At 33.2% G+C, this 14,461-nt stretch overlaps 1 protein-coding gene across 1 annotated transcript; it reads right to left on the bottom strand.

The window, feature by feature from the left end:
* Positions 1-2,045: 2,045 nt before the first annotated feature.
* Positions 2,046-3,288, bottom strand: LOC131057714 (uncharacterized protein At1g76070). The gene has a single exon (XM_057991877.2). It carries the CDS (start codon positions 3,053-3,055, stop codon positions 2,471-2,473), a length of 585 nt encoding a protein of 194 aa, XP_057847860.2. The 5' UTR covers positions 3,056-3,288; the 3' UTR covers positions 2,046-2,470.
* Positions 3,289-14,461: the final 11,173 nt, after the last annotated feature.

Genomic DNA, 14,461 nt, shown 5'->3' with positions numbered 1-14,461 from the left:
GGGTAGATAGAAGGGTTTTGGTGGGGGGAATTTAATTTGAGGTTAATGAAGAGGTCATTGCCTAGGCTATGGGATTGCCAACTACGGGTAGGAAATGGCAAAAAAAAACAAGTTGCGTCTTTAAAAATGAGAGCCTCAACCAATTTCTCAAAGGAAACGAGATCCTTGTTAAGTTGTATGGTGGTTTTGACATAGAGAAGCTGGCATTCCCTTGGAACCAGATATGTCTCATGATCATGAAGTATTTTACCCTGGAAGGAAGATATAAAATCTTTTACTTTTATCACTTGATGTTGCTCAATCACTTTAGGAATCATAGCTCATTTCTTTTCCTTTTTCCCTCCTTAATTCGTTGGAATGTTTAGTGAATGAGGTTGTTGAGAGGACCAAGAGCCAGGGAAAGAAGCATGTCCCTCTCCATCAAGGCTTGATTTTTCGCCTATACCATTTTCACCTGGCTTTGTGTCCCCCTAGGCAAATTGTTGTGCAAGAAGTTTTGCACCCTACTACTTTACCTTAGGCCAACCCCATTGATATTCCTGGTCCTAGTTTGAAAAAATGCATCAAATTCCCAAGTGTTGGCAAAATTTTGTCCCTACTTGGGTCTCCAGAATCTCCCTCGGTGACTAAGAGTGAACAAAAAGATCCCAAACGCAAAGCCTTGGCCTCTACTACTAGCAACAAAAAGGGCAAAAAACCTACCCCTCGGCTAAAAAGCTCAAAATGTTTATCCAAGAAGTGAGTGAGGAGGAAGATGAGGGGGAAGGCTTGAGTAAAAGTGAAAATACCCCTAGACAGTCCTTTAAGATGGCCATCTGCTCTAGTGAAAAGGGAAAGCCAAAAAACATTGTGGACTATGAAACAGATGATGGGGCTGTGAACTAGGTAGCGAGGAGGGGAAGGAAAGGAAGAGTGTTGAAATTGACAAAGGAGGGGATAAAGATGAGGAGAGGGAAATCTTTATGAATGATGATAGCTCTACCAATATTTTGGAGAGCCCAATTGACCTCACGGAGGATATGATGCTCGATGTAATGGAGATAAACAAACCGAAAGCTTAAGGGACCTATAACTCTCAATAGGAAGGGACCTGTTTTGAATGTCAGTTGAATGCCATGGAGTTGTAGAATGTTAAAACCAAAGTCTCTGATCTTGAAAAGAAACTAGGGAGTGTTTCTCGATTCAGTCTGAGGGTCATGCATAGCCCAGCCACATCCTTGTGTTTAATACAGAAGAAGATCTTGGGAGCAGACAAAAAAGAGGAGGGAAACTACAAGGAACTTTTAAAGTTTTTTACTGAGGACTATTCCAATGTTCTCCACCAGGCTGCCTGCAAATTTTATGGTAGCTAGGGGTGTTTTTTCTTTAAATTTTGTTGTCCATATTGTAATGTTGGTTTTGGCCGCAAAAGGCCCTCTGTTAACACTGTTTCATATTTTGATACTATTTATGTTTATGGCCATAAGTGGCCTGGTATTAAGACTCTTATTAGTTTTTTATATTAGTTAGTTTGTTATTGTACTACTAATGCTCTGTTAACTTATATCAGTTGGGTTGTTGCTATTGAGACAACACCCTTGTTTTGCTGCTTTTTAATATAAAAACAATAAAAAGGAACTTAAAACTCACTTTTTGTTTTATCACACAAATGAAGAAAATTATAATTATTTTAGGATTTCAGATATATAAAGCTATCATAATAAATATATTTAAATAACAAACAAAAAGAACTTGAAACCCATTTTTTGTTTTGTCAGCAAATGAAAAATAAAAGTTATCCATCAAGATTCAAATTCGCATAACCTTTCAGATCAGATTGATAAATTTGATAGACATTAGCATGTGACTCCTTAGCCAAAGGTCAAACATTATAATCTCTTATATAAAGACAAAAATGCAGCATCTATCTTATTTGAAAAATATAATTAAAAAATAAACACACTCAACAAACAATAATCGTAAAAAATTGCTCAAAGTCACTGAGTTAAAAAACTACTGGTTTTGATTTCAACCAATAAATGGAGAAGAAGAAAGAAGGCGGCATCTGCAAGAAATGGAGGAGATATTATTTACAGCACAGTACAATAATGGGAAACCCAAACCCGCTAAACAAAGATTTGTTTCAGAACAGAATTCCCATTACAGGGAACGTCGGAAACAAAAATAAAATTCCCAAACAAAAGAAATCCCGTTAATGGACAACTCTGCAAGTTCATCACAACCGGAAATTAAACCGACTGCCAGAACATATCTGCAGAACTGAGCCAAATTTATGAACAATCTGCAAAACTGAGCCAAATTTATGAACAATCTGCAAAACTGATCCAAATTTATAAACATATCTGCTTCATTTAAGGTAATATGGCGATCTGGAAAAGAACAAAGAAAAACCCACACAACTTGTATAAGCCCACAGTCACATGCTGAAGCGCGTTTTTCCCCTGAAACTCCAACCCTGAACAGAGCACCACTACCACGCATTAATGGCAGAAGCTATTTCTTCATCATCTTTACCAATGATCCCCTCATCCTCAACAAACAAGTCGCCAAATTTATGGTCATATCGAGCCGAAGAGTAGCGCTTAATCTTCCCCAACGACGGAAAACCTTCACTGCTTCGCACCTCTTCCTTGGGCTTAGCTTCTGGTTCTTCAACCCCCGTGTTATTATCACCAATTTTCTTTCCATGGCGCTTACCAAACATGAATTTCTTCAGCTTAGAGAATTTATTATTACTGTTATTTGCATTCTTAGCTGGCTTGGCGGCCGCCGCCGCCGCCGCCTTTTCCTTCACCCATTGGGGTTTCATTTTGATCTGGCCTATACAGCTTACTTTGGGCGAAGTGGGCTCCCGGGACTCGAACCCGGGATCTTTGTGGCTAAGCACAGAGGCAGAATTTACCCTTTTACAGACGCGCACTTTGGGCGAAAAGTCGTGCATTCTGTTTGAATCCATGGCGGGACTATAGGGCGGGGCCATTGGCAACACGGCCACCGAGGTTCGAATCACATTGAACGATCTAGAAGCTCTGTGCCCTGGTCTGGTACTCGCCATTCTCTTCTGAAACCCCCAAAATCGAACTTTGCATTCCTTTTGTCCTCGTTTATATCGTTTTTTCCCCCCACTTCCCACCTATTTGTTTCCTGCTATTTTCTTAATGTCTGCATATGACAAAAGTGCGTTCGCCCTGACCAATCGTCATCATCACATGTTTCCAACGTGGAAATGGGAATGGAGGTATGGAAATCGAATTGTTCCAAGTGGCGCGGCTGTGACTGTTTTCAATTTCCACGGTGGTTGGCGAGAATTGGATCGTGTGGAAAATTGGACCAGAACAGTAGTGTTTTTTCAACTTTTGGTGGCGTTCCGTTCACATGGGAATTTTAATGGCGGATTTGATTATATGAGGATTGGTGTTGTCAGGTTGTTTTTTGACCTGATTCAGATGAGTCCCTCTTTTGGGACGCAGATTTGCTGTCAGGTTCCAGTTTTTCAAAGCATTTAGTCCAATTGCATTTATGGTGGTAACGGCTATCTAATTCTTAGTTCTTAGTTCTTAGTTCTTAGGGGGATGTGTCTAATCTGGTTTTAAAATTGTGTTATTGTATGACCAATAGCTTTCATGTTATGCTGACACAAAAACTGCAGAATAGTATAACATGAAAGTTATCAATGTACGGGAGGGCGTTTTTTGAGCCAAAATAGCTACAGTCGTTCTTAGGATGCACTAATGTATAAGTTATGGTAAGTGGCTTAATTTAAGCATTGGTACATCTTAAATGATATTTCTATATGAAATTCTTAAAAGTATAAATTTTTTAGGCAAAATTAAAGGCAAATAAAAAGGAGAAGAAAAAAATGGTGAAGCCATGTGTCCCTTTTTCTAATAAGCAGCAGCGGCTTGCTTATTTAAGCCCCTCCTTTTTTCCTATAGCCTATTTTCAATTATTCCAAGTTTTCCTTTTCCCATGATTAAAAGATTACATGGGGACACTTTCATTGCTTATTTTTAAGCAGAAAATGGAGTTAAGCAACCGCATGGGGACATGGGGTTAGAGGTTGGATAGCCATTGTTTCTCATGGCTAGGTACATCTTTTATTCTTTTTTGGTTTTTCCTTATTTATAAATTCAATATAAAATTGTTTAATATAATATGTTTGAATGTAGTTCAAAAGGGTGGCGTAGTTGGCTAAGGGTTTTGGGTTTGTTCTACGCAGGTCCCAAGATCATTTCTCTCCACTTTAGTTTACTCAGTTGTAGGCTTGTTCGGAACTAGTTTGCTCACTTTGTCTTCAGTAGTGAGCATCCTTCCAAGGTGTGAGCTCTAAGTTGTTGGGTTACCCGTACCGATTCCTCCTTGTTGAAAAAGAAACAAGTTTAACATATTATATTGATCTTTGATTTATCAAAGGGATGACATTTGAAGTGATCTATTAAGAAGTTGAATGGATTATATTCCAACAAATAATCTTTGAAATTTTGTATTAAGAATTTAAAGATATTTAAGATGTTATATTGATTTCAAAGTTGATGAAGAGGATAATCCATGACTTTGTCTATTAAGAAATCTTTGAATTATTGTATTAAGAAATTAAAAATATTTAAGATATTATATTGGTTTTGAAATTAATGATGCGGATAATCTTTGACTTTTTCTATTAAGAATTTAAGAAGATATTACATCAAATTATGAATTGTCGAAAAGAGTGGCTAAATCATTCTAAATTTTATGTTGCAAATAATTACAATAAATCAATCATTCTCATATATGCTCATCTTGCCAATAAAGTCATATATATGATGAAATGTTGAATTATATCTACTGTCCTTACAACTAAAATCTATCTAAAAATAAAATCTAGCTAAACAAAAAAAAGTCATGAATTTATGACTAGTTGACTAAAATCATGATTCAAAATCCATGAGCATGTTTTAAAATCCACGTGATGTTGTTTGAAATTGAAGGGATCATTATGACAACAATTAGATCATCATCCATGCCTTTATTTTAAAGTTATCTATAAAAATGTCTAGTCATTTAAGATATGGATAGATAATTTCTATCATGAAGGTTAAACAACTTTTTTTTTGGACACATAACACTAAATGAAACCTTAGGTGGACACAATCAATAATTGCAAGAGGAAATTATTGATTTGACATGACAACTATTGTATATTCATTGTAGAATCTAGCTATCAACAACAAGCTTCAATACCAATTTATTTGCTTTAGATAGAAGGACAATATTTTGGCTAAAAACAATTTAGGGAAAGCATATAATTTTTTTTACTATGCCAAAAAATTAAGGAAACATATGAATATATTTAAGGAGGTCCAAATATTTTTAATCACATACCTATACATATCTAATTATCACAAAACACTCAAAATTTTAAAAAAATTAATTTAGTTTTAGAAGCATTATTTATATCATTCTTCATAATACAATCATCATGCTTTATCTATGGATTATATAAAGTGTTATCAATTTTCCACATATTTTAATATGTATGTATGTATGCATACATGCATTTCTCACATTAAACAAATCTAGAATAAATACAAAAGTTCAATTAGAAAGATTCAAACAAAAATATGATTTTTCAATAAAAATTTAGATCCATTAACCAATACCTATTTAAATTAAGGTGTGAACTTATAAATAAGGAATATATAGTGAGAATATATATTTGAGATATATGTATATAAATGAAAAATTAATATATGTTTATTGTATTTGATATATGTTGGAATCTATCACACCAAGATTTAGCCCACCACACTAATTCCAGTCCTCTCCTTATACCTTTGCAGTAGGTGTATCTACAACTTTGAAGAGAATAAGCACAGATCTAGTCCCCACTCCTTTCCCACTAAAACACATCCTAAATATATTGTAAAAACTTGTGTGCCTTATTGAAATCCCATTATAATGTGTAGAATGATATGTCAAGGGGTGTTAAGATTTAGAATCTAAGATATGTATTGAAAGGACTATCCCCCAAATAAGTGTGAAGATTTCTCTTATAGGCATGGTGTATGTAGAGGATGTTGTCATCCCAATTGTTACTACCCATGCACTATTGTCAATGCACAAAAGGTGCACGAGAGTGCAATTGATCACTTCTATTTGGCTACCTATTTTTAGACATAAGTTTGTAATTGAATTAATTATATATCTTACAAGGTCCATAGTTTACTAGAAATTATTAAAAAATATAAATTATAGTTAAATTAGGGGTCATATAGTCTTGAAATAGCCTCAAAATACACAAACATCCCTAAATAAGCTATATAATAAGCATTCATATTATAAAGGAAAAATGAATTCATGGAAAAAAGATAATCAAGAGTGTTTTTGAAAGGTGGGCAGGAAAAGGCATTAAGAGGACATTTAAGGAATCAAAAGTAGGAGAAGAGGCTGAAATAGTTATGAGTGAGAGATAAAGCCATGGATTAGTAAGAAGAAGATATATAAGAGAATGAGAAGTGTGTGTGTGTGTGTGTGTGTGTGTGTGTGTGTGTGTGTGTGTGTGTGAGAGAGAGAGAGAGAGAGAGAGAGAGAGAGAGAATTTATTGACCTTTTTGGGATGTATGGATATTTATATAATATTGGGATACTTTCAAAGAACCAAAAGAATGATGTGTAGAATCTCCATAAAATCCGCAAGAATTTGTGTTCTCCTCTCATTATTCTTATTTATAATGTCTCATCTTTCTATGTACTTAAAGCAAGTAATAGTGTCCCTTCATCACTACTCAACCTCTCCCTCAAAACAATATCCCTTGTTCACTACCTCAACCTCTTTTTCTACCATGTCCACTTCTATTATCTATGTACAATCATTTTGGTAACTAGTAAAGGGTTCATTATCTTGGATTTTTGATGTCATGTGTTATATGTCATTTGTTGTGCATTTGTTATTTCTCCATTGTGGTTGTTGGTATTTGTAATATTTATTATTAGATGCTTATTTTATCAATCATTTAGCTCTTGAGGTACTTTGTGAAAAAATTAATTGGTTTCACATCAATAGTTGCACTATGGTTCATGTTCCTTGTCATCTCTAAAGTAGAATAGAAAGGATGAATAGTCAGAAACCTTATGGTCACCCCATTTACCATAGATACTATGAAAGACACTTTTTAATTTTCTTGGTGCCTCTAGAATATCTACCCTTAATTTTGTATCCCTCCTCTTCTTTCCTTCAAATATTAGGCATATATTCCTCATAAGTCCTTCATTGGAATAACAAGAACACTAAACCTTCTTCCTTTTAATAGATATCATGTCATAATTATTTTCTCTCCTTGATAATATTTCTTCCTTAATAGTTTCTCTAATTCTAAGTTTAAATTTTCTATCTTAACATTTTATTCTTTCCCCTTCCACCCTCTAGAGTTTTACCTCAATTCTTGATTCTAGTTCTAACAATTCTATATATGTCTTAAAGATTCCTCCATCTAGTTATGCTCTAATTATAGGTAACAACCCTTGAACACAAACCATTCCACTATAACTCTCAAAATTTCCTCCCAACACCTTTAAACGTTTGATCAAATTATCTTATTGTAATATTGACTCTCACTCCTTCTATAACATCTCCCTCATCTTACTTACACTTTTTAAAGGGGTTGCCTAAAAAATTATTCAATAATCCTTCATTTACATCATCCCAATCTTTGTCATTTTTTGGACATTATTTTATGTACCATGTAAAGGATTCATTGCATATAGTTCTTATGAAATCATACAATTTCTTCTAGTCCTCTTTTACCCCATTTTTTCTCCATGAGGATCAAAGTACAAAGATGCGTTCAAATGCTTCTTTGGTATATTTACCACTAAAAGTAAATTTGGTTTGGTTATTGATCCATTTTGGGAGTGAATGGTACTGTTGATTCATATATACATTACAAGGTTTCTCCTCCACTCAATTTTATATATTTTCCCTTTACCCATGGGTCCTTATGCTTCATTTCTTGTGAATCCTTTTCTCTTTTGTTGCACTTCTCAATTTCCTTCTATTTCACTACTTCCTTTGCCCTTCCCTTATCTATAGGTAATTGTATTTTAAAGAGATCTCTTTCTAATACCTCTCTACACTCACTAAAAAATCTTCTTCTTGCTTCTTCTATTCATAATGGACCTTTAAACATATCCCCACAAAATCTCTCGTCTTATGTGGTAAGGGGGTGAATCTTCGTAAAACAGTTCAACTCTTCATGGTACCTTTCGAAATTAGGAGATCACCTTTCATTAGTTAATGAGATTTGATCTAATGATATAGATCTTTCCCATCAGAAAATGTCTTCATTGTATTGATGGTTGTTTAATTAAATATTTCAGTCAACTATTACTGCTCCTCATTCACTTATTTCTCTTTCAAATGCCAATTTCTCATCATTTTTCTCTTTGGAATCCCACACTCTTACTTACCAAATTATCCAAATATTTTGTATTTGATTGTAAATATTTTAACTTAGTAAATGGGGTTAATAAATACTCAAAAGCATCATTAAAATTATAGTTTATAACTTTGGTTTAGAATATGGTTGATGAGTCCAAGCTTCCAATGGTGAAGTGCCCTACCTTTAAGCCCTAGATAAGCACAACTCTCAATCCCTCCTTCTAATGACGCCTTAAATTCACTACACCCTTCAATCTATTTTATCAAAACAATTTGATATGTATTTGATTTATTAAGATGATTTATTATTAGTTGTGATGTAACTTTATGGTTGATTATTAGCTTTGATGTATATTTATGATTTAGCACAACATATATCATCTTTCCTTATCTAAAATCTCCATATTTTTTCATTTTCACATTGTTTATCCTCAATAGCAAGCCCTCTTGGTGTGATAATTTGTATCAATCGACCTAATGATGGTGGATTCTCATAGCTCTATTTATCCTCTATCATAGTATATTTGTATCGCACAAGAATCTAGAGCATCTTTCATGTTTGAAAGTGTTGCTCTTGATCATTTATCCAATTGTTGACCCAATATCCTTATATGGTTTAACAGAAAGGAAACAATTGTCCATATCATTTACAAACCAAAAAGCACAAGAAACAAAGGTTTTATATGGGAACATTCTAGGCATAATAAGCTTAATTAAAACCAATGTTTTGAAAAATAATAGAAATTAAATATGTTAATATAGATTAAATTTATACATCATGTAAAATTTATGTGTAGAATTGAATCTATATATAATCATGAAACTAATACAAAACAATAATCAACTCAAATTCTCTGAATATAAAATAGTCATCTAAAAATCAATTATTGCAATCTTCCAACCAAATATATTTATTATTTTATTCATTTAAAAAAATATTTATATTATTAAAATTATCCTCATTCACAAGATACTATTATCAAAAATTAATTATAATACTCATAATATTTATTTATTTATCCATAATATTTATATAAAAGAAATTAAAGAAGGTTCCATTTCATGATTTAGTATTGCATAAATTTGACCTCAAGTCTCTTTAAACATAAACCAAATTGGAAACTACAAACATTTTTTAATTTTTTTTTTTTTCATGAAACTCATATTTATCATTAAAAAGTTAAGGCATGAATCCATTTGGTCTTAAATTCATTTGAACCACTTTGAGGTGAAATTTGTTTCATATTTAATTATTTATAGAACTGTAAGCTTTAAGAATTTGCATGCATTGTTTACTTTTATAAGAATATTAGGAAAGATATATTGCATGTAAGAGTGCAAGCTACATATTTGAATTAATTAGAGATTTGTCATATCATGTTCTTATTAGTACTTGTCGATTGGAACTGCTTTATTCAATTAGTATGCACCAATCATAAGTGATTATTATTTTTTCTTTAAAAAAACATTTGGTTTTTGTAAAGTTAAGATTTATATTTTTAAATTTAAGATATTGTAAAAATTATTTATCTACACTATGATTGGTTTAAAATTTTTGGTGTTATAGGAGCAAATTTTTAGGGATGGTAGATCTTTTAGGTTTTTTTTTGGATTTCTTTGTATTTTAAAAACTGAAATGTCTATTTTTTTTTTTTTATATTAAAATCGAGGAAGAACAGAGTTTACAAGAGATCATAGAGGGGAGGCATGTCTCAGCCCCTCAACATCCAGTTACAACAAAGTATACTAGTAGTAAGAAAATAGATACAGGCTATATAACCAAAAGCAACTCAACGAAACCGCCCAGTTGATGGGGCATCAACAGATTTAGAACCATGATGATCAACAAGGTACAACCCCATCCACCCCAGGGGAGCAAAAAGGATCAAGGAAATATCAAAACGGGCAGCATGGTCATGAGAGTATCGCAACACAAAGGAAACAGGGGGGAAGTAGGCATCATTGTAGAATGTCATTTAGGTTCTCAACCCATGCGGTCCAACCTGAGGGACCCTCCATCCAAACGATGTTTCTTTTGTCTTGGATCTGAGTCAACATAGCAACCTGGGATGGTGCCATGCCATTGTCTTTGATTTCCTTCTACAGTTTGCTTAGTGCATTGTCAAAAGCGATGAGGCTCCTTGTGCATCTCATCCACTCGTATCCGCCATGCATCTCGTGCATGAGCATGGTGGTAGCTCCATCTTGGAGGAGTCTGCGCAACTTGTCCCTCTCAACATCCAAAAATATAGAGACCCGCATAGCAACATTATAGAGTGTGAGCCTTTTAAAAGCCTTAGTAAGGATCCTGGGTCGATCATGAAATTTGTCTTCATTTCTACTCTTCCATAAATGCCATAAAATGCAAGCAGAGAAAATAGACCAGAGAAGATTAGTATCCTTTTTGAATCCGTGAATATGTCCAGTAACAATTTCCAAAATATTAACATTAAGAGGTACCACAAAACCAAACATAAGCCATATTACTTTGGCAACAATACAGTCAAAAAATATGTGTCTAGCAGTCTCAGGGGTATTGCAGATAGGGCAGTTCCCAGAGAGGGAGGAAGCTTTGTTAATAAGAAGTTTGTCAATAAGGAGAAGCCATCTGAAGTATTTAATCTTTGGTTCGATAGGGGACCTCCAGAATCGGGTGAGAGAGGCATGCCAGTGAGAGTTATCAAGGTTGGAGTACCAAAGCTTGTTGATGTGGTCAAGGATGGAGTGGTCAACAGAGATAGCAGAGTATACATCCTAGGCTTTAATTTTATGAAGATAGGTGCCACTCGGCCACTTGTAGGAAAGATGCATATGGGAATCAAGGTAGCTATCTTTGGGGAGGTTGAATATGGAGCAGGCCTGTTGTAAGAGCTTATAAGTCCTCTTTTGGGATTGGGGGAGAGAAAAGGTATTGCTAAGTTGTTCCCAAGAGATGAGGTCGCCATGTTCAAGTATGTCAATGAGGTATCTAATACCTTTTTGGGCCCAGAGTCTAGCCGAGCAGCCCCGAGTGAGGGCAAGGGGCTTACCAAAGTGGGTGAGATTCCACCAAATGGATCTCTCGCCGTGGATGTGTTCATTGGAGTAGAATTCAGTATTGGTGAGGGTGCCCCTAACATGCTCCCATGCCTTCCAGATGGATTTGAAGACTATAGAGCCTTGCACCGAGACCGAGAAATTACCAACAATCAAATCAGTAAAGGGGAGAAGTTTCTAGGTTTTAGCATGTTTTGGGACAGCTCTTTCTATGTTATGTTCGACTAAAACTTTCCATGGTTCATCACCATCTAGTGAGTGAAAAATCCACTTGGCCACCAGAGCAATCTCCTAAAGTCTGAGATCTTTAAGCCCTAGGCCCCCCACTTTCTTATCAAGATGACACCAAGACCACTTGACAACATGTTTTTTCTTCCTTCCTTTGTCGTTGGACCAGAGGAAGTTCCTAATTATTTTTTGAATCTCAAGAATTTGATAGTTATTAAACATACAAGTTGAGGCGTAGTATATGCTATAGGAGGAGAGTAGATTTTGGCAGACTTGGACACAACCAACTAGAGATAGAAATTTATTGTTCCATTTGTTGAGTTTCTTGTCAATTCTCTCCCTGATCCAGAGCCACATGTCCTTGAGGGAGGGGGCGATGGAGAAGGGGATCCCAAGATACTTCACGGTTTTGCTTGGACCACCCCATTGGAAACCAAGAGCTGGGATCCAATTAGGGGACACTTCCTTCCAACCAAGTAAAGACGGATTTGGATTGGGAGATTTTGGCACCAGAAATAGCTCCAAATATTTTAATTTTCTGATTGAGGGCCTCAAAGTTTGGTTTGGAGAGTTCAAGAAAAAGTGAGGTATCATCAACGAATTAGATGTTGAGGAGTTGAGATTGGTCAGGGAGAGTGAGGCCACGCACACTGGGAGACAGTGAATTGTCATGAAGTAGATAGTACAGAGCGTCAGATGCAATGACAAAGAGGGCAGGGGCGAGGGGGCACCCCTGACGGATGGATCTTGAAAGTGAGATGGGTAAGGAGAGAATAGTTTTTTAATTTTTTTATCATTTATAATATTGTAAATAAAATATTTTTTTTAAATAAACATATAAATTTTAATAATTATTTTTTATCTCAAAATATAGATAATGAACCAATTATAAGGATTTCATTTAGTTTAAATGAAATTAAATACAAATATTTTTATTAAAAAAATAAACCTAACTATTATATTATTCTTTATAGTTATATTTTATATATTATTTGAATATCATCCATTTTTTAATACTTTTTGAAAATCATAATTTATTTAATTATTTTAATATACATAATATAATTTAATAAATTTTAGTCATAAATTTAAATATTTTTCTTTAAGTTATTTAAAAAATGTCTATTTTCACTTTTATAATTATTAATAGTTATTTAATTAAAACTAATTATAATTAATATTACATAAATACAAAAAAAAAAAAAATATTATACTACAAATTAGTAATTATATTTGAGATTAATTTAATTATTATAATTATAATTATATAATTTTAAAAATTAAATTAAGACTATGCTCTTAAGAAAAATATATATTTTCACTATAAAATTTGTATTATATTATAATTATTATGTCGAATCATTCCCTATATGAAGTGAATCACCTACTTATTTAAATCAATGGTTTAAAATTGGGGAGAAGAATGAAGACTATAGAATTAATCGCTTAAATTTTCTTAATTTTAAAAAAGAGATCTTTTATAATAAAAGTTAAAATATCATTTATTAGGAGTTAATTTTTTTATTAAGTTTTTAAATTAATTTTAATTATTTATGTCTTTTTATAATAATTAAAAATTATTATAATTTAATCTATAATTATTTGTCTTATTAAAATTTTAATAATGATAGTAATTATATTTTGAATTAAAATATATCTTTTCTTAGTATTTTCTTTTAATATAATCTTTTTTTATTAGATATAAGTTAAAATTGTATTATAATTATTTGTGTTTTTTAGTGGAATTACAAATAATAATTAAAAGATATTAAAATTTATACATTTTGTCTTATTTAATTTTATTTATTATAGAATAATTATATTTGAATTTTATTCTAATTTATATAATAAAATAAATTTCAGCTTAACACATAAATTAAATGTTTAGAGCGAGAGAGAAAGAAAGAGTAACTAACTTTTGATTACTCATTTCATGCCAATAATTTAAGGATATCATATGCCCTTGGGGAGTTATGCTAATGGTAGCATGTAATTTGATTATTATCTCCATCTCCATCTCTCTCCTTTATCTATATCTCCTTACCTCTCCCTATATCTCTCTCTTTTCTCCTTCTATCATTTCCTCTCTCTCTCTCTCTCTCTCTCTCTCTCTCTCTCTCTCTCTCTCTCTCTCTCTATATATATATATATATATATACACACACACACACTTCTATATCATCTCTCTCCCTCTCCCCCTGTCTCTATTTTTTTGTATATCTTTCTTCCTTTTATATCTACCTCTATATATCTTTTACTCACACACATGAGTTTGTCTTACTCTCTCCTTATCTTTATATCTATATCTCTCTCACTCACACAAACACACACTCCACCGTATTTCTCCCTCCCCATCTCTATTCTATCTAACTATCTCTAGATATTATATACTCATCTTCCTTCATCTCTCTCACTCTCTCTATATCCCTCTCTACCTCTCCATATATCACTTCATATATCTTTATCTTTCTATCTCTTTATCTCCCCCTCTCTAATTCTCACCATCTTTCTATCTCTATTTCTTCCTCTCCCCCTTTTTCTCTCCTTCCATCTCTCCTTCTTGCTCATCCCCTCTATATTTTACAAGTTATATATACTCTCTAGATCCTTTCTATCCCTATATCTATCTCTTTATATCTTTATATATTGCTTCTCTCCCTCTTTCTATCTTATCTCTCCCTATCTCCCCATCAATCCCTCTTTTTATATTTCTCTACTTCTTCTCTCTAATGTATATACACACACTCTGTATTTCTCCCTCTCTCTTTCTCTATCTCTATA

The sequence above is a fragment of the Cryptomeria japonica genome, chromosome 10, assembly GCF_030272615.1.
Source record: "Cryptomeria japonica chromosome 10, Sugi_1.0, whole genome shotgun sequence".
Lineage (NCBI taxonomy): Eukaryota > Viridiplantae > Streptophyta > Pinopsida > Cupressales > Cupressaceae > Cryptomeria > Cryptomeria japonica.
This window is presented reverse-complemented; position numbering and strand designations above follow the sequence as displayed.

Excerpts from the sequence above, each read along its gene's own strand:
- LOC131057714 (XM_057991877.2), bottom strand. The coding sequence starts at position 3,055 with ATGGCGAGTACCAGACCAGGGCACAGAGCTTCTAGATCGTTCAATGTG.